Source organism: Psammomys obesus, unplaced genomic scaffold (assembly GCF_907164565.1).
Source record: "Psammomys obesus unplaced genomic scaffold, mPsaObe1.curated_primary_1811, whole genome shotgun sequence".
NCBI lineage: Eukaryota > Metazoa > Chordata > Mammalia > Rodentia > Muridae > Psammomys > Psammomys obesus.
This window is the reverse complement of record NW_026596166.1, coordinates 4,623,884-4,650,083: the sequence shown is the minus strand read 5'-3', so window position 1 is coordinate 4,650,083 and position 26,200 is coordinate 4,623,884. Positions and strand designations below refer to the sequence as shown.

General features: G+C 46.0%; 1 protein-coding gene across 1 annotated transcript in view; it reads left to right on the top strand.

Annotated features, from left to right (window-relative positions):
• The window catches only part of LOC129667641 (uncharacterized), a 33,303-nt gene extending 7,532 nt beyond the window's left edge, over window positions 1-25,771 (top strand). Inside the window, exons 5-12 of the mRNA XM_055595312.1 lie at window positions 9,669-9,753; window positions 18,691-18,750; window positions 19,126-19,179; window positions 19,592-19,728; window positions 19,850-19,950; window positions 22,898-23,034; window positions 23,963-24,136; window positions 25,760-25,771. Of these exons, the coding sequence (XP_055451287.1) occupies window positions 9,669-9,753; window positions 18,691-18,750; window positions 19,126-19,179; window positions 19,592-19,728; window positions 19,850-19,950; window positions 22,898-23,034; window positions 23,963-24,136; window positions 25,760-25,771 (760 nt within the window). The remainder of the gene's footprint in view (window positions 1-9,668; window positions 9,754-18,690; window positions 18,751-19,125; window positions 19,180-19,591; window positions 19,729-19,849; window positions 19,951-22,897; window positions 23,035-23,962; window positions 24,137-25,759) is intronic.
• The last annotated feature ends 429 nt before the right edge of the window (window positions 25,772-26,200 follow it).

The window sequence follows — 26,200 nt, the reverse complement described above, 5'->3', positions numbered from 1 at the left end:
TTCATAAGCACCCCAAGTGTTGGGACTAATGAATGGTGTGTACCGCCTTGCCTGGCTCTTCCAGGTATTTCTGTGTGTGGAACATTTTTCTGGGGGAACACTCTAATGTGCAGGTTTCTGTTGGGAATGTGTTTTAGAATTGTAGGGACTGGGTGGGACCTTGCAAGATCAGAATCTAACAAGCTAACTTTTTACATTGTTTCTTTGAGGAGTGGCCAGTACCTACCAATGCGGTTCACCTGAGATGGCTCAGCGTTTAAGAGTTCTTACTGCCCTTACAGAGGGACCAGGATCAAGACCAAGGTTTCTTTGTGCTTACAGACAACTTTCTCTTGGAGGAAGGGGGACTCGAGACAGGGTTTCTCTGTGTAGCCTTGGCTGTCCTGGACTCACTTTGTAGACCAGGCTAGCCTCAAACTCACAGCAATCCATCTGCCTCTGCCTGCCAAGTGCTGGGAATTTTTTTCTTTACTTTTTTTTTTTTTTTTTTTTTTTTTTGAGACAGAGTTTCTTTGTGTGGTGCTGGACTCGCTTTGTAGACCAGGCTGGCCTTGAACTCACAGAGATTCACTTGTATCCGCCTCCCTGAGTGCTGGGATTACAGGCCTGAGCTACAGTGCCTGGCTCCAAACAACTTTTTTCTTCTTTCTTTGTGGCCTTGAACTTAGCTATGTAGTGTAGGATATCTCTGAACTTCTGACCCTGCTGCCTCCCATCTCTGGCATGCTGGGGTTACAGGCATGTGCCACTACATAGTTGCAAGTTTTTTTTTTCGTTTGGTGGGTGCTGGGATTCAAACCTACGACCTTGTTCGGCAAGTGCTCTGCTTTTGAGTGTATCAGCCAACCGCAAGAGTTTTCTTTCTTTTAATTTATCATTGGGTGTGTGTGACTGCTGATCCAGTTGTGCCATGGTGCACATATGGAAACCAAAAGACTACTCTGTAGGGTCGGTCATGTCCTGCCCCTCCACCCCCACCCCCACTCCTGGTTCCAGGAATCAAACTCATTATATTCCTGTGGTGGCCATTTGTCACTTGACCTTCCTGCAGAGCTTGACTGTAGGAGCTGGTATGCCTACTGACAGTTCTCAGAGAACAAGAATTCTGGATGGAGAGATGGCCTGCCTGGCTCAGTCAGCCAGAGGTTTTCTCTCAGCTTGAGCAGGTTGAGCTGTAGGTACGTAGAGCTCGGAGGTTGTCCACACTTTTCTTTTTGCTAGGCAAAAGACATCCTCCCCTCTGCCTGGTGTTAGAGACCAAAGCTATCTTGCCCCTGAGCTATCATCTCTTTGGTCATCTGTCTGTCTGTCTATCTATTGGTTTTTCAAGACAATGTTTCTCTGTATAGCTCTGGCTGCCCTGGAACCAGCTCTGTAGCCCAGGCAAGACTCAGACTTGCTATCCTCTGCCTCTACCTCTCAGCTAAAACTATAGCCCTCAGCCGCTAGGCCCAGCCTCTTTTGGTTTTGGTTTTGGAGGGCAGGAGGTCTTACTGTGTGACCCATACTATCCTGGAACTTGAGGGAGGGTGATGCCTGGGGGTAGACAGCTGTGTGTCCTTTGGGGCATTTATCCACTTACTCAGCAGTATCTGTGTGCTTTCTCTCTGTCAGGATATCGTCAAAGCCTACGACTTTAGTAGCGCATAAAGTAGCCCAGATCTCTAACCCTCACAGAGTTTGCTGACCAATGGCTATGTGTACCTGATAAATTAGGATCAGGAAGTGCCGGGGGAAAACCGGAGCAGGGAGGAAAGCTGGAGGTTTCTGTTCTTTGGGCTCAAGGTTAATGAGCATGAATGTCAATTCTGTATGAAAGTGACCTATGGGCCTGGACTTGTGCTGTGAGCCTGTCAGTGTTTTGAGGAAGGAGGATCCGAATCAAGAATACAAGAATAGCCTGTGCTTTGGACCTTTGGATCAGCAGGGATGGCTCCCTGGCAAACTGGCCCCTCTTGAGTGAGTGGCAGAACTGACTTTGGAGGTGAAATTTGCCCCAGGAATAAGGGTGAACACTGTGTGCATGGCCCAGGGGGTTCTGCCAGTGTCAGAACTACCTTGTTTTGGTTCTTAGGTGAGAGCATAATTCTTCTAGGGGGCTGTTCTGTTTTGTGTGATCTGTTTGGCTTTGCCTTTGTTTGCTTGTACTTCCCTTAATTCTTCTTTCTAAAAAGTGTGGGTGTGGCGGCACACTTGTAAACCCAGCCTGTGGCAGGCAGATGTAGGAGGACCAGGAGTTCAGTGTCATCTTTAGCTACACAGTAAGTTTGAGGCTAGCTTGGGCTACATGAGACTGTCTTTTTTTTTTTCTTTGTTTTCGAGACAGCATTTCTTTTTGTATCCTTGGCTGTCCTGGACTCACTTTGTAGACTGTGCTAGCCTTGAACTCACAGACATCTGTTTGCTGCTGCCTTCTGAGTGCTGGGATTATAGGTGTGCAACACCATGCCCAGCTATAAGCCTCTGTCTTTAAAAAAAATATTTTTTCCCCTTAGAAAGTCATTTTGAGGTATATAGGGTTTTTGTTATTGTTGTTGGGTTTTTTTGTTTTTGTTTTTGTTTTTTGGTGGGAGTTGTTTTATTTTGAGACAGGGTTTCTCTGTGTAGCCCTGTCCATCCTGGGACTTACTCTGTAGACCAGACTGTCCTCAAATTCACATAGATCCACCTGCCTCTGCCTTCTGGGATTAAAGATGTGCACTACCACTCAGCAAGAATCTTTTTTAAGTTAAAAATATATATATATATTTGAGCCAGGCAGCTAATTCCAGCACATGAGAGGCAGAGATAGGCAGGTTTCTGTGAGTTCAAGGCCTGCCTGATCTACAAAAAGAGTTTGGCAGAGGCAGGCAGATCTCTGAGTTTGAGGCCAGCCTGGTCTACAGTGAGAGTTCCAGAACAGCCAAGGTTGTTGTTACACAGAGAAACCGTGTGTGTGTGTGTGTCTGTGTATCCTTTTTTTTTTTTTTTTCTTTAAGATGGGTGCAGTGGCTCACGCCTGTAATCCCAGCACTCAGGGGAGGCAGAGGCAGGCTGATCTCTGAGTTTGAGGCCAATCTGGTCTACAAAGAGAATCCAGGACAGCCAAGGCTACACACAGACAAACCTAATCTTGAAAAACAAAACAAAAAACCCAAAAATATTGAAATGTAGACAAAGAATAAATAGAGTAAATGTAAATTTATTAAGGGAAAGTAAGAAAAGAGCTCCCAAGAGAGTTGAAGGGCTTACTGTTGAGGCCTGGGCCTTTTGGCATAAGTATAGCCATTTTGTTTTGTTTAGTTTAAGGCCCACCAGCCATATCATCTCAGCTTGTTGCTGATGTAAAAGAATCTGTACAGACTCTCTGCACAAGGTCAGGTTGACCATAAACTATGCTTACATTCAATGAGAAACTCTGTGGCCTCGTTATTTCCAGAAATTCCCCAACTACAAGCACAGCTGGCCCCAGCTGCCAGGCACACTTTCAAGGTCAGCTAGAACTGCTTGTTAGTCAAATAACTTGAGTCAGAGGCGACCATTCTGTTTCAGCATTTGCCCCCTTTATGAGCTAATTGTGGTTTTTGCCTTTACAAACTGACTCTGGAAAACAGGTTGATGTCACAGTTAGGCTCCGGAGTTCCTCTCTGTGTCCCCGGTCATGACCAGTCTTGGGGTGTTGCATTCAGCAAACCATCACTATCTTACTGAGATTGCTGCTCTAATGATTTGTGTGGCAATTGTACTATAATGGTCCCTAAGGCAGGATGTCTGGAATTAAACCTTCTCACCCTGCTGGCCAAGCTCCTTTCTCTTTGGGATGTTCTTTCCCACAGCCTGCGTAGAAATGCTACTTTGCATTCTTGCTGTCTCGGGAGTCTCAGAAGACAGGAACATTTGTGTAAAAGATCCTACCAGAGCCTGCTGGGAACTACCTACACTGCCACCCACCAGGACAAATGATCTTTCATTTGGGTTTTGGTGTTAAATACTAGTCCCTATTTACTAAGCAAGCAGTGAAAGACCCAAACCTGCCAAGTGTGGTGGCACAGGCCTTTAATCCCAGTGCTCTGGAGGCAGAGGCTGGCAGATCTCTATGAGTTCAAGGCCACCCTGGTCTACATAGTGACTTATAGGCCAGCCAAGGCTCCCTAGTAAGACTATATATAAAAACAAAAACAAAACCCTTTTCTGTTTTGGGACTGGAGAGATGGCTCAGTGGTTAAGGGCTAAGGACTGATCCCAGCACCCACCAGGCAGTTCATGAACACCCATAACTCTATCTTCAGGGATCTGCTACTTCTGGCTTGTATGTGTACTTAAAGTATCTAAACTTTTTTTTTTTTCTTTAACAATAAGGTTTCTCTGTGTAGCCCTGGCTGTCCTGGAACTCATTCTGTTGGCAAGGCTGGCCTTGAACTTTCCGCCCCTGAGTGCTGTGATCAAAGGCATGCTCCTGCACCACCCAGCATTAAGATTCATTTTATTTTTAACTGTGTGTTTTTGTCTGTCTGTTTTTGAAAGCAGAAACGTGGATATTTGTGCGGTTCATGTACTGGCTTCTGCCCGTTCTTCTTTAAGCAGATATATTTTAGACTGTCATGTCCCCCGCTGGTGATAATGTCCAGGTTTACAGGTGACTTGTAGCTAACCCTTGTCACCATAACCAGCTCTGACAGCAGATCTGTGGTTAGGTGATAATAGATAGACTGACTCTGGTGTGAGGCCTATGCTAGCAGACCCACTGGCCCGCCTTTCCCTTGTTGGCATATAGTTGGCCACAGCTCCTGGGTTCTCTGCATGCAAGGCCATCCCATCTTGCCTCCCAACTCTGTCTTCTAACAAAACAGTGGCTTATAAGCCAAGTGTTTTGTTTGACTTGGCAGAATTATTTTTAAAAATTAGATTACTTTGGGACACACTCGTGTCGCAAAGTATACTTAAACATCTGGATGCCTGACTCTTTGAAAGACGATGGAGGGGTTAGCAATGTTCTGTTCTGTATTCTTGAAGTGCTGGCATTGAAACGGGGGCTGTGTGTGCCAGGCAGGAGCCCAGCCACCGGGCTGCATTCCGTACGCTCTGAATGCCTGATGTCAGGAGCTTGTTGGATCTGAGTGGACGCTGGTCCAGTCCTTCCTTGAGGAGGGTGGAAGGTAGGGTGCCAGGACATGTTCAGGGATCTTACCCTTCCTTGAGTACACTGGGATTCTGATTGTGATTTTCTCTGTTATCCTTCTCGAATGAATTAATTATCTGTCTGTCTCTCTGTCTATATCTATCTGTCTTTCTATTTTGAGGTAGGGTCTCCCTCTGCTTCTACCATGTGGATTCAAGCAATTGAACTCAGGTTGTTAGTCTTGGTAGCAAGCTCTTTAATTCACTGGGCTATCTCACTAGTCTGGGATTATTAGGCTCTTATTCTGTAGCCCAGGCTGACTTAGTCTATAGCTGACCTATAAGCGTAACAGTCCTCCTCCCTCGATTTTCTGAGTGTTGGGATTACAGGCAGGAGCTACCGCTGCTGGTTTATAATTTGCTGTTTAAACTTTCTTTATTTTTTTTTAATTAAGACGTTCTTGTTGGGGCAGTGGGTTAAGAATCCTGGTTGTTCTTCCAGAGGGCCAGGCTTAGGTTCTTAGCACATGGAAGCTTCCAACCCAACCAACCACCTGCAATTCCAGTTCCAGGGATATGGCCCCTCTTCTGTTCTCCACAGGTACCAGGCACACACATGGAGCACGTACCTAAATACAGGCAAACACCCATGCACATAAATAAATCTTTAAATTTTTTTTTAATTCGATTTACATTAATTGTGTATGGGTGTTTGGTGGATTCGTGGTCTGCTTATACTTTTATTTGGTAAAGGGCGGAGGGGAGGAGCTTGGTGGTGTCATGCCACAGCCTGTGCTTGGAGGTCAGGACAACTGGTGGGGAGTCATTTCTCTCCTTCTATATGTGGGCTCCAGGGATTGATTAAACGCAGGTTGTTGGGTTTATCGGTAAGTGCTGTAACTCACTGAGCCATCTCTTCAGCCTTATAGACCACTGTTTGCTTTGATTTTTGAGACAGGGTCTCTATTTTATAGCTCCGTCTATCTTGGAAGTCTCTGTAGATCACGCTGGCCTTGAACTCATAGAGGTGCACCTGCCTCTGCTTCCTGAGTCCTGGGATTAAGACATGCACCACCACATCCACATAGTCTACTTTTAAATTTTATTTTTTTGAGGTAGGATTTCTCTGTGTAGCTCTGGCTGTCCTGGACTTGCTTTGTAGACTAGGCTGGCCTCGAACTCACGGCAATCCACTTGCCTCTGTCTCTCGAGTGCTGGGAAAAATAATACATTTTTGAAGCCTCTCTCAACCAAATCTATTTCTTGCACCTCTGATTTCTACCCACTAGATGCCAGTAGCATCTTAAAACTGCACCTGTGTCCATGAGTCATATCAACTTGGCTACGATTATTTTACTGGTGTCCATCAATCAGAACCAAAAAGACTTGAGTGCTACCCTGGCTTTTGGGTTTCCGTGCACACTTCAGTACTGCTTGCTCTTATACAGAGACTGACAAATGTCTTCCCTTAGGCTGTAGGTGGTTGGTGAAGAATACTGTGAATCTGCCATGAGTATTTCCAGTTGCCTCTTTAGGCCTCACGTGGCTCTGGTGTCCTTATCCATGCAAGATCTAACCCAAGGGCAGTGGAGAGGCACGGAGGCTCCTGCAACTGATGACTTAGAAGACTGTAATGATTGGGAAGTCATTCTGCTACAGCACTTAGACTTTCAGGGAACTTCGTGCTATAATTGAAGCACTTACTACCATTTAATGTACTATAGCCTTGAGACCAGGTGAAGGTGGGCTTGCGTTTTCTCTCCATGCTCCTCCTCCGTGGCTCCTCAACTGCCATTGCTCCAGCTGTAGCCGACTCTTAGCTTTCCTCCAACTCTTTATTTTAGGGTTCTTAGTAGCCAACCCAGAAAGCAAAAGCAGAGTGCTTTTTCTTCCTCAAAGCACTAGAAATAGAGATGGCTTATTAAGAAAAAGAAAGGGGCCCAGTGAGATGGCGCAATGGGTAAAGATACCCGCTAGCAAGCCTGATGACTTGAGTTCAGGAGTTCAAGACCCGCACCATGGGAAGAGAAAATTGACTCTCAGGTTATCCTTTGACCACATAGATACTATGGCATACACACAGTAATTTTATGTATTTGTGTTTGAGACAATGTCTCACCACATAACTCTGGCTAGCCTAGACCTCATTATGTAGACCAGGCTTGCCTTAAACTCCCAAAGATCTACCTGCTTTTGCCTCCCAAGTGCTGCAATTAAGGGTGTGTGCCACTGTGGCTGGCCATTTATGGGTATAGCCCAGATTTCTGTGCGTCATTAGTTAGCCAGTGTGAGTGAGTTCCAGGCCAGTAAGAGATTTTAAATGGCAACCAAGGTTGTCCTCCAATCTCCACACACATGCACAAACCTCCATATACATGCACATACCTGTATACATGAAAACATGCATACAAAGAGAGGGCTGCCTGTTAAAAAAAAGTTGAGAAGAGTCAATGTAAACGATTTCCAACGAAAACCTTTTCTTCCCCAAACAAGGAAAATTCAAGCTTAGGTTCTTTTAAGTGGCAGACTAGAACTCTGGAACATTCTGTTCTATGGTCTTATCCTACTGAGCAAAACCAGTGTTTTCCAATTCGCCACCGCTGGCGCTGAGTTCCTGTGGCTTAGCCACCTGCTGAGTGTTTTTATTTTTATTTCTCCCTAGACCTCCAACTTTTGAGTCTCAAATGCCTAATTACTTTTAGAGGATTTGGTAAATAGATTGAGCGTGTTGGTGTGAAATCTGCTCTGGGCCTTGGAATACTCCCCATTGCTGGTTTTCCTGTCCCCAAAGCTCACAGCCTGTATGTGGCATCTTTTATGTGCTTCCTGCAGACAGGTCTAGAACCCTCTCGTGTTTTTTTAGTTAACCTGTCGTCAATGCTGTAGACCGTTGCCGGCCTGTACTTTGTAGTGGCCATGGTTTCTTTCTAGTACCTCAGACTGCAGCATCCCTGGTCCGTTTTCAATTCAGCAACCGGAACAAGCCAAGTAACGGTGTACAAATGACCATGTGACCTGAGTTCAAGACCCTGTGGTGACCTCCTGTTACATTAGAAGAAACTAGTCTTTGTGCTGGCCGCTGCTCCCCACTTCTCATCATCAGTTGCCTGCTCCCAGGCCGTGGCATTTGCTCATCTTTTTGCCTGTTGGCTCCAGGTCTATTGTGAGCCTGTGTTTCCTTTGCGAGTGACACACAGAACACCTCTGACGTCTTACTTGACAACAGGGTAGTCTCAGAAGTGACCACCTCTTCTTTTTTTCCCCCTGCTCTCTTTGAGCCATTTTTTATGTCTTGCTAGTAATTGCTTGTAAGCATAGGTTTTGCTTAAGTTGGGATAAGGCAGAAAATATTGGCCTACCATGTGCCCCTCTTCCATCCTATCCCATTTTTTTTTTGTTTTTAAGACACAGTCTCAGGCTAGACCTGAACTTAGTGTGTAGCGGAGGATAACCCAGACTCCTAACCCTCTGGCTTTTACCTCCCAGCTGCTGGGATTAAAGGCAGGTGCTTTGACTGACAGGTTAGAGGGAAGGGAGCGGGAAGAAGAGGCAAGCCTGAGAACTTGACAGCAGAACTCAGAGCTTGTCCTTAACTCTGTCCTCCTGTCACAACTCCTTGTCAGGGAGCAGCAATGGGACTCCTGGGAAGCAGAAGCTCAGCGGCTGCAAGGGAGCCTGATCTTGTTTCCCAGCAAGCTGTATTGTCCATGGTCCGGGTCAAATCCAGTTTAAAAGTAACAACAAAAATCTACAGCCTATTCTTGTTTTGAACTTTATTATTGTGTTGATTAACGCTTTGGAAAAGAAAAAAAAGGTTGCCAGGCATGGTGGCGTAATTCTAGCTTTCCGGGAGGCAGAGGCAGGTGGATATTTGTGAGTTCAAAGCCAGCCTGTTCTAACGTGAGTCCAAGACAGCTAAGGCTACACAGAGAAACCCTGTCTCAAGAAACCAAAAAAGAAAAAAGACAAGGTTACTAACTAGAAATAAAAATTGGAGATTTTTAGTAAACTTGAATTCTTTTTATTGAGGCATGGCCTTTGCTATGTATGGGCTTACTTGATATTTGTACGTAGCTCAAGCTGGCCTCGAACACCCAGTAATTTGCTTCAGCCTCATTGAATACTGGCATTACAGGAGTCTCCTCCCTATACCCAGATTTTATTTTTCATTTTAAGTTGCCCTGACTGGCCTTGAACTCACTTATAGCCCAGAAAAACCTTGAACTTTTGACCCTGAGCAGCTGAGCCACCATGCCTGGCCCTTAGTATCATGATGGTCATGAGGCCGGGTCTTCTGCAGCAGCAATTCTATATCTGCTGTTGAACTTTGTCTTCATCCCCCAAATGAGGTATTTTAAATCGACTCTTCCTACACTTAACTCTTGATTCAGTGGCTGTCAATAGAAGCCAGAAAACAAGGCAAGTTAAATTGAGGCCTGGGAAATCAGGAAGGCCATGAGATACGGCATACCTGATAATATCCATCAGCGAAGGTGGTTTTGATTTCCTAGAGATGTATCCTATGATCTGCCCATGAAGTAATGATAATCCCACCTTGCCTTTCCCTCTAGGCAAATAAGGGAGCGGCTGAAGAACCAGGTTACTCAGATGAAGGAGCAAGTTCCTGGCTTCACCCCTGGCCTGGCAATCCTGCAGGTAGTATAACATCTGTTTCCCTTAATGCCACCCTTAAACCCAGCCTCTCCACAGCACTGGAGGCTGCGGCACCCCAGACTTCTGCCATGTAGGCAAGGATGACCTTGAACTCGCATCTTCCTGCCTCTGCCTCCCGACTGCCAGGATTGTTGCCTGGATTTGTGGGGTTGCTGGGGTTGGAACATGGGGCTTCCTGCATGCTAGGCACGTCCTGCACCCCCTGAGCCGCACCATTAGCCCTGCCCCGTAGGTCTTCTTAGGACCCCTTGTACTCGTAAATGTTAGAGATCTCTCGGAACTTAGCTATTAACAGTTACTGTATTGGAAATAAAATTTGGGTCAACCAGGCTTCTAATTCAGAGAGCTCTGTCTGCCTACCTCACCTCTTGAGTGCTGGGATTCAATGTGTGTACCACCAGACCCTGCCCTAAGAGGTTTTTATTTCTTTATTTTTAAGGGCTGGTATAAGTTTAATCCTTGGGTGGGTATGTGCATACATGAACACAGACACCGCTGGAGTCCAGAGGAGGTATCAGATTCCCTGGAGCTGAAGTTAGTGGTGGTTGTGAGCTCCGCAGTGTGGGTGCTGAGAACAATACTCTGTCCCTCCGAACCAGCCCTCCCATCCCCCAGATTAAGTGTTAAATATAGTTTGTTTCAAAATGCCAGTAGGAAATTCTCGGTATGTTAGCGTAAACATTATGGAGAAAGAGCTTTGAGACAGGCCCTGCTTTGTACCCCCGGCTGACAGTGACCTTCAGAGCACCGAGAGTATAGACATGCACTAGCATCTCCAGTTTAGAACGTTTTGGTAGTAAAATTTGGTGAGAAGGCATGTGTTACCTGTTGACTTTTTTTTTTTTTTTTAATGGGTGCATGTGCGTGCCGTGGTGCTCTGTAGGAGGTCAAAGAATAACTTTCAGGAGTTGTCTTAATGGGCGTTACTATCACTGTGATGACCGTGAATGAAAGCAGCTTGGAGAGGGAAGGGCTTATGTGGTTTCTATATCTCTATGTCTGTTGAGGGACACCAGGGCAGGAACACAAACTGGCATAAAAATAGAGGCAGGAGCTGAGGCAGAGGCCATGGAGGCGTGCTGCTTATAGGCTTGCTCCTCATGGCTTGCTCAGCCTGCTTTCTTATAGAGCCCAGGACCACCAGCCCAGGGATGGCCCCACCCACCATAGGCTGGGCCCTTCCACAGTGGTGCACACAGTAAGAAAATAGACAGATGGGCATTATGGCACGTATGCAAACTCCCAGCCCTTGGGATGCTGACGCAGGAGGATTGCTGTGAATTCAAGGCAGCCCTGGCTATATGGCAAAACCCTGTGCAAAATATGGAAACTAAATTTGTTGGACATAATAAAAGCTATGTCCGGAGTGGGGAAAATGCCCTGCAGATTTGCCTATAGACTGATCTTATGGAGGCATTTTCTCAACTGAGTTCCGTTCTCTCAGATGCCTCTAGCCTGAGTCAAATTAACATAAAAACTAGCCAGCACATGCTAGTATGTTACCTCAGACCAGTTGTCTTAACTTATTCTACTACTGTGGTAGAACACCGTGATCAAAAGCAACCTGGGAAGGAAAGGGTTTCCTTCATACGATAGTTCCGTATCAGTCCCTCAGCAGAGCAAGTCAGGGCGAGACCTGGCGCAGAGGCCATGGAGGGCTGCCGCTTTCTGGCTTGCTGCCCAAGACTTACTCAGCCTTCTTTTTTATACACCCCAGGACCACCTGCCTGTAGGATGGCATCACCCACAATGGGCTGGGCCCACCCACATCAGTCACTAATTAAGAAATGCCCCACAGGTTTGCCCACAGAGCCGTCTGCTGGGCCCATTTTCTCAGTTGAGGTTCCCCCTTCCCAAACGAGTCTTGATTGTGTCAAATTGACATAAAACTAATCAGCATGCCAAGAGTCAATGGTTTTGTTTCTGGTTTTTTTTTGTTTTTTTTTTTTTTTTTTTTGTGGGATTTTACACTTTAATTTAACCATGCCTATAATTTGTGGCCACACTATGTTGTCCTTAGACTTTTGTTCATCCTCTTGCCTAGTCCTCCCGAGTGGTGGGGCTGCAAATCTGTAGTGCCTCAGTTGATCATTTTTAGAATTTATTTGCAAAATACTCAAGCCTGAGTAATCATTGTTTGTCAGTTCTTTCAAGAAAAGTTGGTTTTCTGTGGAAAAATGCATCTGGTTTATCTGGCAAGACAAAATAGCACAAATGCTTGGCCTATTAATAGCCGCAGAGCTTCCCTCACAGACAGCAGGAGTGCTGTGGGAACTTCCTGGTTTCTTTACATACAGTCTTGAAGAGGTTCCCAGGTTGAAGTTTAATAACATCAATAACTGGGACGACTTGTCAAGAGCACTCCTCAGTGAAACTGACATCTATCTTCACTGAGGGGCTGTGGCAGGGTGGGAGACATGGAAGAATGGGGGGGGGTTGGTGTCCTTGGCTTGATTTCTGCCACCACCAGCAGACCTACCCCCTGCCACTTTTGTGCCACCCATACAAAAGTCAACATAATTAAAAAAAAAAAAAAGGCAAATGTCATCATACAAAAGGTCAGAATTTAAAATGAAATTGCTAATGACAAACCTCGACAGAGAGAGGCTCACAAAGGGACCATTGTCAGACATTACTGTATCATAAAGTCTCTATACCGATACACCACAACCTTCCACAAAACCACAACCCCATACAGAAAACATTTCTGCAAGGCTATCTACCCAGCAACAAGCTGCCTGTCCAACTATGATTGTATCAGAACAACTTAAGGGGTCCTCATTTTGCGAAGAGTCATGTCTTTTGCCTCCCTGGATACGTATATATTTACTATGGCAAGTGTATGTATTTCTATTGCAGTGTTCATTTCTCTTTGGAGAATTGCTCCTATGAAGACAGCTGTACTCTTCTTAGTGGAACCCTCATTTTAAAGAAAGATAATCATTTTTATTCATTTTAATGATATCCTTTTAGTCAGGGTCTCACTCTGTAGACCAGGATCAACTCAAACTTACATTGATCATCCTGCCTCTGCCCCCCATGCGCTGATTACAACACACACACACACACACACACACATATATATAATCGTATTTGTACGTTATGTATACATTAATGTAGTTCAGTGTAATTTCTCTTGCTTGCTTTCATTTATTCATTCACTCATATTTTCAGATAGGATCTTACTGTGTACATCTGGCTAGCCTGGAGCTCACTATGTATGTATGTTCAAGGCTGGCCTTGAACTCAGGGCAGCCCTCACGCCTCAGCTTTCCAAGTGCTGGAATCAGGGAGGCATGTACCAAGCTTTTCCACCCTTTTTCTTTTCCTTCATAGGAAATATTGCCAAACTCCATTCCTCCTGATCTCTAAATTCATCCACTAGGGAGGCAACTATTTGCTTGGACATATGTACAGATGGGTTCCTGAAGGATTGATTTTGGCAGCAGAAATAGCTTTCATTTGAAACTTGTTTCAGAGTCACCATCTTCCTTGTCCCACATTCTCTCTGTGCCCGCCTGCACATATGCCAATTAATCCTGTGCTAAGCCTCTGTCCCTTATGTATCAAGAATTTCAGAATGGGTGGTAGTTAAATGCCGCCTTCCCCCGGCCCACACTGCTGTTTATCTACACCGCCTGGGCGGAGCAGAAATGTCCGCACAGAAGGCTGTGGCTCTCCCTGCTGTGCTCCACACTGTGGTAGCTTTTCCTTTTTTGCCTCTCCTCAGATAACTAAGAACCACAGATTTGTGTGGTGGGTGTAGACCCGGCACATTTGGGGACTGGATTCTTCTTGACTGATTCTTAATTGTTTGTTGTGGGAAGAAATACATGTCGTGGGCAAGAACTGTGACTCTGGGTTGGAGGTGTAGCTCAGTGGTGGAGCAGGAGAAGAAAAATGGAATTCATTTTTGTAAATCATTGGACTAAGCTACTTCCCTGGGTCCTGTGAGAGGTCAAAATGGAGCCAGTTATGCTAATGATAGTCAATGCCACGGAGCTGTTTATCTGACCTGAGGAAAAGCAACCAAATTGCCCAAACTGCCCAGTTTCTCTGTGACCTGACATTGCCCCATCTGTTCTTTCTGTAGTTCTGACACCCTGACCCTCCCTGCCACCTTCCAGAGCAAATAACTTTAAAATGGCGGGTGCTCTTCCTTCCTGCTTTCCTTAGCCTTTTTTCTGTCTACAAAACCAAGCTCCTCTGTTTTATGAAGTGTGCATGATTGTAGAATTGCAAAGGAAACCAGTTAAGGTCTTTCAGTCGTTGTAGTTTCTTCCTTCCTCCTCTTCCTTTAGTATATGTTTTTGTCATGAAAGGGTCTTCTCTATCTCAGACTGGCCCTTAAATTAAAATGGCTTTGAACTTGATATCCTTCTGTTTCTATTTCCCTAGTGCTGGAATAACAGTGGCCTGCCACAATACCAGCCTAAGTTCTTTTAACCAACCCTTTTCTTAGCAATATATATTGCTAAGAAAAGGGTTGGTTAAAATATAAACCATATATATAATATAAAATATTATATATTTTATATTTAAATATATATTTAAATATAAAATATATATTTAAATATAAAATATAAAATTTATAAAATATAAATACATACATATATATGTATGTATTTAATTGACTTCAAATTTACTGATTTTGCAAGTGTCTACTGTAGTCTAAGCAATTTCTGCTGCATATGTCTCAGCAATGGAACAAAGGCTTGTTCTTTGATTGTAAGGCTACATAAGATACTGCCATCTCACCTTTTCTTCAGACCTCTTATCTTTTTTGCCCTGAGATTTTGATGTCTTCTCCACACCTATGCCAGAGGTCTAAGGTCATCTCTATTCAAAGCCTGGGTGGTAATCCTAGCGCTCAGATAAAGGCCAGAAGACTAGAAGTTCAAGGCCAGTCTATTCCTGTGTGAGACCCTGTCTCCAAAACAAGACAAAGTCTCATCCTCCTGAGGCTATTGTCCTGCGAAATCTGCTTCTTGGGTCTTGGAATCTGTTCCCTGCCTTAGGTCCCTGTTCTTCCCACTCTGGGTCACCCTCACTGGTTTTCTGCTTCTAGTCTAAACACCTCCATCCTTTTTTTTTTTTTTTTTTAAGTGTATGAATGAACCTACATGTATATCTGTGCACTATATGCATACCTGGTACCCATGTAGGCCAGAAGAGACGTTTGAATCCCCTGGAGCTACAGATGTTTACAGATGGTTGTGAACTGCTGTACAGTTGCTGGGAATCAAACCCAGGCTCTTCTGAAGAAGCATCCGGTGCTCTTAGCCTCTGAACTGTCTCCAGCAGGAAGCTCGTGTTAAAGTATAAATCTTATCATAACTCACCCAACTACACTCCCTTTTTACTGATGAAACAATAGCACTACTTACATAGATAAGTGTTTATTGTGGTTCAAAGGTTCTGTATATATTTGTGATTGTACTAATTGCTACATTACCCCTGTAAGATAAAAGCTGTCCTAACAGTAATTGATGCCCAAACATCTTGTGGGGTTGGCCAAAGCCAGTCAAAAAGGATGAGTTTTGCATCCCAGCCAAGCACTGATTCCAAAACCTGCTTGTTTTTCTCTCTTGTCACCATAAAAATTAACACTGCTTATGGAAATAAGAAAATAGTTTATTCTCAGCCAATTACAAGTGGCCATGAGAAATCAGGAAATATGGATTCAGATGATCTGAATGACTAAAAGAAAGTTATCAGTCAACAAAATACATAGGTGGGGCAATCAGGTAGGTGCGATATACCAAAGCAAGGAAATTGACTTAGGTGTTATTTTTGTTCTTAGTTCAAGGGTTAATAGAGGCTAAACTCAAGCTTATTTCTAGAGGTTTGTCTAAAGGTTATGAGGAAGTCAGATACAAGGTGGATAACAAATGGAGCTATAAAGATAGCCAGAGGTCATTTTGGCTCTTACTGGCAACAGTCTCTTCACATTCATAGGGGTCTACTTCGAAGGCCAGCAGGCTGCAGGATCTCAAGCTCATTAACATTCTCTTCAAGGACATCCATACAGCCAAGGTGTGGATGCACAGCTGTAAATTCAATCCATATTCAACAAACAAACGGCAGGATATTCATGTTCTAGTCCAAGTATATGCTTGTTGACTTCCTTTCTTTCCTCCCTCCCTTCCTCCCTTCCTCCCTCCCTCCCTCCTCTCTCCCTCCCTCCCTCCTTCCCTTCCTTCCTTCCTTCCTACACTGCACTTTCTAGTGTAAAAACCCGTATGAAGCCTGGGTGGAGGCTCTGGTGTGAGTTTTCACAAGATGGTCGGTGAATTCCTGCTGGGGAGACTTGTTGAACAGAGTTTCTTTCCAGAAATTGGGAGTTGGGTAGCTGTAGGCTTGGAGGTGGCCTCAGAGGTAGCCTTGGCAAAGTTGTCCGGGGTGGCAGTGCACATCCTGGCTGATGTGTATGTAGCCGTCATTAACACTGGCTATCCAAGCAGCTTCTTGGGGACAGGAACAGATCATGCCATTGCCTCTGGGGACAGGGATGAGGCACAGCAGCACAAAGCCTCCGTGACTGCCACCTTGGGTGGGGCTTGCCAATGGAAGGCTTGGCCAAGATGAAGGCCCCTCAGATGGTACAGGTTACCTCCTTGCAGCACCTAACACCGAGACCAACATGGCCATTGCAGCCCATATCTGCATGATCTTTAGAATGTCATCATTTAGGGACACTCTGGAGAATATCTCAGTGAGCACAGATTCCTTGATAGGCATGGAAAAGAGGTAGATCTCATCCAGGGGGATGATCTTCATGTCCTTGACCGGGTGGCCCAGCTTGGAGAGGGGATCCACTCATTGTCTTCCATTTTACTTCCATGAGCCCCTGGGGCCTCACCACGGCCTCTAAGATGGATGGGCCTCCCAAGCCTGGACCCCTCAGTCCTCCTGTTATACCTGTGCAATCTGCCTTTTAGTATATTCCTGAGGACGAGGCTGGTGGATTTTTTGGAGTTGAGTGGTGATAGTTGTTTTTGTTGTTTGGGTTTTTTGTTTTGTTTTGTTTTGAGACAGGTTTTACGTAACAGGAGTTGACATTGAACCTGCTGTGCAGCTAAGACTGGCCTTGAACTCTGCAGACACCTCAAAAATGCCAGGATTACAACTGTGTGCTCCATGGTGTAATATTGCATGTTTTTAATCCCCATGCTTGAGAGGCAGAAGCAGGCAGATATCTGTGAGTTCAAGACCAGCCTGGTTTACATAGCAAGTTCTAGACCAACCAGGACTACACAAGTGAGACCCTGTCTGAAAGAGAAAAGAAAAAAACAAACTTTAACATGCACTCTGTCTGGCCTGTTATAAAAAGTGTTTGCAAAGGAGCTGGACCAGGATTTATAATCCCAGCATGTGGGAGACAGATGCAGGAAGAGCAGGGCCAGCCTTGGCTACATAAAAGATTCTAGGTCAGTTTGGGCTACGTGAGACCTAGGTTGATCTCAGACTCACATGTCTCCCTCCTGCCTCAGCCTTCTAAGTGCTAAGATTACAGGTGTGTGCCTCCACATCTGCCTTGAATTGTGTTGGGTCTTTCTGATGGCATAAGGCACAGCCCCTTTGCAGGAAGGGTTAGCACTCAGGATGAAATGCTTAAGTAACATTCTTGATAAATCATATTGGGATTAAGATGTGTTCTGGGGAACCAGTCTACCACCCGCCTACTTGACTGCCAGTCAGGAATTTAATGTTCTTTAAACATTCCTGCATCTAGTCTATCATTGATTATATAACCAGCTTCCCTACGAGAGGGTTAGGGCTGGGCATGTACTGCAGGCTCAGCACTTGCCTAGCATCCAGCATGCAGGAGGCAAGACCAAACACGCACACACACACACACACACACACACACACACAGCTAAACCTCCAAGGATTGAGTTCCTCTATGGACCTCTCCTAGTTCCTTTGATGTTCAAACTAGTCCGAAAAGCTGAGGGCCTAGGCATATGGGACAACCAGAGCTCAGATTCAGGCCATATTCCTGAGATCCCAGGGACTGTCAGACTGTCCACACGGCAAGTTCTGGAAATGCTGTTATGAAGGCCGGCCTCGGCCAGCCTCTGCCAGCCTGCGTCCTGTCAAGGACTTCCCTTAGTCAGCACCTTGCCCTCTGCAGTGTGGAGAGAAGCAAAACTTACTGCAAAGAGAATATTTGTGACATGAATTTCCACAGATGACTGATTGCAATAAAGAACTGCAAGCATGGTCATGATGAAGAACTTACACAGTGTAGTGGGGTCAGGGTTCAAAGGGCACAACGTCTCCCGCACTGCATGCTGTGCAGTGGGCACTGGCGTACCCTCCCCGCTGGTGTCTGTATAAGCGAGCCCAGCTTCCTCTCTTGCTGGTTTCGCTACAGTATGGCTGGATGTGAGCATTTTCCACCACTCCTGGGGGTAGGAAAGTGGGTGGACTGTGCTTTTGGGTGTGTCTGCCTCTTTGGTGTCTGTCCGGACTGAGGATAATTTCTCAGTTCAGTTGCTGCCCGGTTCTAAGTAATCCCACATTTCCGGTAGCCTGTAGCACTCTTTCTTGCCTTGTATATCGTACAGGTACACACCCTGTTTTTGTTTTTGTTTTTAAAGATGGGCTATCTTTGTTGCCCAGGCTTCAGCCCTCTGAGTGGCTTGAAACCAGGTGCGTGTCATTGCTTCCGGCTTCACGTGTTCTCTTCCCTTGGCATTGCCAACGGATTGTGTGAACCAAGTGAGAGAGTAAAGCTACTTGTACTCGCCCCCAGCCTTCCTGCCTTCCCCCAGCCTCCTTTGTCAGCTGTAAAAGTTCTCTTCATCAAGAGTAGCACTGCTCAAGTATTCGTTTTATCTAAACTAAAATTCCTGAAGTTTTTCTGTACACTTTGCCTTTTCCTGTCTGATTTGCATGTATTTATTATTCCAGGTTGGCAACAGAGATGACTCCAATCTTTATATAAATGTGAAGCTGAAGGCTGCTGAAGAGGTAAAGCCCAGAGCACCAATGCTGGCATCCTAACTCACAACCCCCCACCCCACCAACCTAAGGTCCTGTTGGTTAACCTTGCCCTTTGTGCCCCTCTCCACAAAACTGTCACCAGCAGACCCTAATTTAACTGTTGGGCAGGCCAGAGTCACGTGACCTAGCCCAGCTGGGTTTGCCCACAGTGTGCTTCTTATCGATGGTTTTCTTCCCAGAGAGCCAGATGAGTGAATGTGGGATGGTGCCGAGAGCGATGGTGACAGGTGAATGACAGGACAGGCTGATTCTTCTCCACACACAGTCACAGTCCTTCAAAGAGACGGGCCCACCTCTCAGGCTCTTCTACCATTTGCCTGTTTCCTGTGTTTGTTTCTGCAGATTGGGATCAAAGCCACTCACATTAAATTACTGAGGACGTCCACAGAGTCTGAGGTGAGCCAATGAACAAGCCTGGTGAGGTACCTCACTGTCTGCTTGCTTTGGTGGAACCTTAGGGGCTGAGGTACACTTTGTGGACAGAGATCTCTAGGTTCTTCACAGCCCTCACTTCCCCCTTTCTTTTTTCTTTTCTTTCTTTCTTTCTTTCTTTCTTTCTTTCTTTCTTTCTTTCTTTCTTTCTTTTTGTTTTTGCTTGTTTGTTGTTGTTTTTGGAGACAGGGTTTCTCTGTGTAGCCTTGGCTGTCCTGGACTCCCTTTGTAGACTGGGCTGGGCTCAAACTCACAGAGTTCCACCTGCCTCTGCCTCCCTGAGAGCTGGGATTACAGGCATGCACCACCGTGCCCGGATCACTTCCCCCTTTCAACATCTGTGTAACATACAAATTAAATGTGGCGCTCCTATTAGGTGTTAAAATACGTCATCTCCCTGAATGAAGACACCACTGTGCATGGATTCATAGTGCAGCTACCTTTGGATTCAGAGAACCCCATCAGCACGGAAGCCATCATCGATGCTATCTCACCCGAGAAGGATGTGGATGGGTGAGTGCTGCCTGCTCGTTTGGTTTAGAGCACGCTTCTGTCCTGGAAGCGTAGTTCCACGCTTGTTTCTAAAGAACAGAGGCTCTGTTCCTTCCGCCTTATTTTGACAACTTCGTTTCAGGTTGACTAGCATCAGCGCTGGGAAACTTGCCAGAGGTGATCTAAATAACTGCTTCATTCCGTGCACGCCTAAGGGATGCTTGGAACTCATCAAAGAGACAGGTAAACATGAGCCAAACCAGCAGCAGGAAGGCGCCTCTTGCCTAAGAAAGAGCCTCCAAGATGTGTGCAATACAGAGGAAGTAGCTCACAGGGAAATGGACTTGATGCACAAAAAAAGCTGAAAAATATGCTCATTTTTCTCCCCAGCCCCGAGGAGGACACTCGCTGCTGTTTAATAGCTGAGGAAGCAGGCTTAGAGCTGGTGTACTTGCAGAAACACTTGCAGCCTCAGCACTTGGAAGGCAAAAGCAGGAGAGGGGAGGGTCAGGAGTTTGAGGCCCTCAAAAGCAAGGACTGAGGCTCAGTCCCCTGCACTGAAAGCAAAAAGAAGCAAACAGACAAAAGAGACGACAGAGTCAAGATTTGAACCCAGGGTTGGGTGCCTTCAAAGCAGTTGATTTTGTGTGTGTGTGGGGGGGGGGGGGGGGGGGGGGGGTCGGATGGGGAATCCCAAATGGCAGTAAGAATTCAGAGAGCAGAAAAGTGAGCAAAGCAGTGGGATCCTGTCCCTGGAGCCAGCACCAAGTCTACTGTGGTTCCAGCACTAGACAGATGGCTGGAGCGGATCTCGTGAGCAGTCACCCCGCCTTACTTTATAACATAGCTAGTACCTTCGTGTTTTACTTTCCTTATGAATACTTTCAGCAGAGTTTATTTTTTGCAAGGAAATGAGTCCTGTAAGGAAAAAGTAGGTCAGAAGTTTCAAGCGAGGGATTTGCCCCATGTTAGTAATGAAAATTGTCTGTGGTCGGCCAGCGACGAGAAGCCTTGGCCCAGCTAGGACTGTTCAGACCTACAGTTTATATTCTTCAGTATGTTTAGGCAACGATTATTACAGCTTTATAGAATCAAACCTTATGAACTACTAACTTGTGGCTTCTCAGCTTCAAATCTTTGCTGAATCCTAATTAGTACAATAAGGTGTCATTGATTGATTGGTTTGCTGTGCTGGAAATGAAAGCCAGGGCCTCCAGCATGACCTTGTAGCTGCTCTACAGTTGAGCCACGCCTCCAGCCCAGCGCCGTACTTGTTACTCGCTTCAGACTTTGAGGACTTCACACCTAGTATAGACAGACATGATGGTAACACTCTCTAAGCGCTGGTCATCTGAAGGAACTGATTACTCTTCAAGAAGTATGGTTTCAATCTCAGGCTGCCTCAAGCAAGGGTTCATAGCTTTTCAGCCTTGATGGGATGCTGGCAGTTGGTCTGATGTGGATTGCTGGCCCCCAAGATCTCATTGCACGTATCCTTGTTGTGTAAACCTGCCTAAGACATGCCTGATGGGTTGATCGAACAGCCTGTACCTGGGCAGGGCAGAATCGCATAGACATGGCCAAGGTTCCTAGGCTGAGAGAGGACAGGAGAATCACAGGAGACAGAAGAGGATGGAGGACACCATGACGGGTTAGTGTGGAGAAGGAAACCACATGGGCCGAGAGGAAGGACTCCAATAATGACGTGAAAAGGCCCAGATAAAAAAAATACAAACCAACTCCAACCAAGGACTATTCATGGAGATAACCTAGAACCCCTGCACAGGTGTAGCCCATGGCAGTTCAGTGTCCAAGTGGGTTACATAGTAATGGGAAGAGGGACTGCCTCTGACATAATCTGATTGGCCTGCTGTTTGATCACCTCCCCCTGAGAGGGGAGCAGCCTTACCAGGCCACAGAAGAGGACAATACAGCCACTTTTGATGAGAACTGATAGACTAAGATCAGAAGGAAGGAGAGGAGAACCTCCCCTATCAGTGGACTTGGGGAGGGGCATGCATGCAGAAAGGGGAGGGAGGGTGGAATCGGGAGGGGAGGGGGAGGGGCTTATGGGGGAATACAAAATGAATAAAGTGTAATTAATAAAAAATAAAAAAAAGTTAAAAACAAAACAAAACAAAAAATACAAGCCAGTACCATGGGATTACAGGTGAAAAGTAGACCAGATGAGGAGGATTAAGGTGGATGGCTTTGGATGGAGCTGGGAGATGGATGGCGAGGTTATTGAGCCAGCGTAGGTAAAATATCCTGCCCAGCCCAGGGTAAATAAGGCAATTATCAAATCTAACAGGTGTCTGTGTCTTATTATTTGTGATAGCTGGTTAAGTAATACCACCATGATAATCTTAGGACTAATTATAAACATTTATATAGCCCCAAACTAATTTTTTATCTACAACAACAGTGGGATAGAGTGGCTGGACAGAGCTTTCCAGGCCGCTCTGCTTCCTTCCAGGCCAGCAGCTCATCTGCAGGCCCCTCCTGGAAGTGAGGCTCCTCCCACACTCACTTCTCAGGCTAGATAGTCGCGGACTGCACCTCATAGGTCAGGGCTGCGGCGGAGCACTTGACTGCTCTGTGGGACAGCATAAGGAGCTGCAGGGTGGGTCGGCCCCAACACAGGGGATGCTGATAGAGTGTCAGAAGCACAGGCGCTGAGTCGGCTAAAAGGCTTTCCAGTCACTTACAGTTCCCGTTGTCACTTCCCTGCAAATAACCCTGTGCTTCAGGCCCTAAGCCAGACAGAACTTTGGATGAGAAACAACTCGCTGAATTTGGAAAGCCCGACCGATGACAATCTAATTTCCTCCTTTGCTCTGACCTTGCTCCATATGCCATAGTTTTCACGACTGTTTTGCCCATGTAGTTTAATCTGATGACTACGTCCATATGTCTGTTAGCCGTATGTCGAGCTTTCTTTTTTTGAGGGTAGGATTTCTTCCCACTCTCTTATGACTCAATGAACAGATCTTGGCCTAAGCAGAACTCCAAACCCCACTGCAAGAAGGACAGTGCACAAGTTCCAGTCTGAGGCTGCAGCTGAGAATGCAATTGCCAAAGGAAGGTTTCTGTTTGTTGCAAAGAACCTGCTTCCGTGCACTCATGCCCTGTTTTCTGCTCAGGCGGTGCAGGGATCTCCATCTCTGATGCATTCTGGCCTCTCTTCCAGGGGTGCAGATTGCTGGAAAGCACGCCGTGGTGGTTGGGCGGAGTAAGATCGTCGGTGCCCCCATGCATGACCTGCTTCTGTGGAATAATGCCACGGTGACCAACTGCCACTCCAAGACCGCACATCTGGACAAAGAGGTAGGTGGTCCAGAGTAGAGTAGGTGTCTGGAGGGCGAGCTTCCATGCCTGTGTGCGCGTGCGTGCGTGCGTGCGTGCGTAGGTAGGTAGGTATATCCTCTCACTTAACACCAGCAACTGTGCTGTGTTCCTTGACTCGTTTTTTTCAGAAGGAAGGAGCAAACTCAAATCATAAACTTGCCAACATTTATTCAGATCTTTCTGACCGTAAACTAACTTCCTCTACCATCGTGCCCTGTGGCAGTAACGCAGTACAGTAATTACATCATGTGCAGCTCTCCCAGGCATGATGCTGTTGGCCTTGGGGATGGAGGTGCTCCAGGGCTGAGCAGTGGGCATCTTCAGCTATTCTTGGTTATTTTATTGCTGTTATTATTGTTGGAAGGCTGGGGCTGAGCCCCTTATGGTAGGCAGCATTTTACCACTGAGCCACACTCTTCACCCCAGGAGCTTGTTCTTGAGCCTTATGTTGGAGTCTGGAGTCTAAGAATGCTCACGTGGCTGTGTTCCTGTTGGCGGTTTACTTTTGTGTACGGGCAGAGAATAAGATGGAGGCCTGGCACCCCCCTTTCTAATATTCTTAAACTGTTCAGTGGTGGTGATGGGAGTGGCACTTGCATTTCATGAAAGAGGGTTCCCTCACCAGGAGTGTTGTCCTAAGTCTGCTGCTCCAAACCCCTGTTCCTTCCAGCACTCCCAGGTTCTTACCGCCTTTCCCGTTAGGGAAAACACCTAGCGATAGGGGGCTTTGGGCACAGCACAGGCCAGCAGAAACTCTGTGGTTTGTGCTTGAGGTCTTATCCAGTGTTCTGAAAGTGCTGCTGATAACTAAAAATTTAAAACCACAGTTCAGGAATTTCCTTTCTTTCTCTCTCTCTCTCTGTGTGATTATTTAATTTCTGAAGTCTGGATCCCTTCCCCTCCCTAGGTAAATAAAGGAGACATTCTGGTGGTTGCAGCGGGACAGCCCGAGTTGGTGAAAGGGGACTGGATCAAGCCCGGGGCTGTGGTCATAGACTGTGGGATCAACTATGTCCCAGGTGAGTGGTGCCGGGAGAGGACCCTCAGCTCATCTTATATCAGGGGCTGGGGCTTGGTGTGGGTTAGTGGGGGAGTAGTTGTCAGTGGTGGGCTGTCCTGCCTGCTGTCAGATGTATGACTTGCCACTGTCCTCTACTAATTCTCAGATGACTTAGTGCAGAGAGAGTGGAAGGGGGGACAGGCGCATGCTTGCTTGTTTGCTCGTTCATTTGAGACAAGAGCTCTTCCTGTAGCCAGTCCTGGCCTTGAAATCACGACCGTCCTGTGCCAGCCCCTGAGTGTGGGGTTACAGGTGTGCAGGACTTCACCTACTGTCCGTTCTGCCTTCATATATGTAGCTGACACCTTTATCTTAATAAAGGCACACTTATGTGATACACTACAGTAGTTTTTCCTTATCCGTGATCTTGCTTTCCCTGGTTGCAGTTACTCAAGGTCAACTGTGATCCAAAATTATTAAACGGAGGATTCCTAGTCAGTGAGGTGTTTGTTTTTGAGGCCGGATCTCTCTCTGTAGTTCTGACTGACCTGGAGCTCATTATATAGATCACCCTGGCCCTGAACTCCCAGAGATCTGCCTACCCTTGCCTCCAGGGTGCTAGCATTAAAGGCATGCATCACCGCTCCTGGACAGTTAATGGATTTTAAATGGTTTGCCATCCTGCGTGGCTTGATGAAATCTTGTGCTATCCTTTTCTGTCTCACTCCTTCCTCCCTGGGACAGGAATCATCCCTCTGTCACCTGTGTCCAGGCCAACTACACAACTTACCTGTAAGTCTCTTAGTAACCTCCGCTTATCGGATTTGAACTTGTGTCATCAAAATTGGCGGCAAGTGCTTTTACCCACGGAGCCATCCTCTTTGCGTCTCCTCCCGTCTGTGTGGTGCGTTGCTCTTTCAAAAGAAATTTTCAGGAACAGTTCAGGAGTACCTTCATGCAGTTCCTAATTCAGTAACTACTTCTGTGCACTGGGCTCTGTGACGGAGTATGGCCCAGTTACAGACTTCTCCTATTTATTTATTTATTTATTTATCTATCTATCTATCTATCTATCTATCTATCTATCTATCTATCTATCTATTTATTTATTCATCCATTTTTTTGTGGTTGTGGGACTCAAACCCAGGGCCTTGTGCATGGTAGGCAAGTTCCCTCCCAATGAATTACAGCAGCAATCACCCTTCTGTGTTTGGACTTCAAGTAGCTTCTTCAATTCCTCATGGCAGTCCTTCCTAAACCATATCTGATTTCCTTTCATCCAGGCACGATCTTTGTCTTCTGAATATCTCTCTTGTTAGCTCCGGTCCCACAGAAGTTGGCGTTTTGGGTGTCTTGCATCCTGTGCTGATCTCGGTCAGCTCCCGGGAGCTCCTCAGTAGTCTCCAAGCTGCCTTGTGGCACCCTGCCTTCCCTCCTGACAGATCTGTTGAGTTGTTGAGGCCAGTTACAGCAAGGATTTTTTTTTTCTTCCCTTTTCCTCTTCCCATCTGAAGTTTAAAATGCAGACACTGAGCTGCCAGCAGCATTAGTCACTGTCAAGTTCTCGCTGCTTCTAACCTCCCTCCCACTCGGCCTCGCTTTTAAGACAGTAGCTCATAATTGTCACTCATTTTCTGGGTTTAATTATCTAACGGGTGTGGAAGAAGTTGCTCGCCTGAATCTCCCCGCTGTGAATACTTGCAGTGTGACATCTGAGCTCAGTCTACTTACATCCCATCATCTCTGGATCATAAACTACTATGGACATTAAAAAACAAACAAACAAAAAAACAACAGCAAAATGAGACATGAGATAGAAAAGAAAAAACGTGGCCTGGGGTGCTCCTCAGTGGTAGGGATACCTAGCTGTGCTAAACCCTGCATTTGATCCTATTACTTCAGTGAAAAGGGGAAATTCGTTTATTTATTGGAGATTTAATTAAAAGAAAAATAAAACTGGGTTAAGAGCTAGAATTCTGTATATACAAAGCCTGAAACTTCAGCGTAAACATTGATTTCTCACATAGGTATTAAAACAGCATAGGGGGCCATCAATATTTTCACTGGTCCTAGGCATATGGGCACATAAATACTAGTATGTCTGGAAGGTGTAGCTCCCTGGGAACGATAGAATCATGTGGCTAC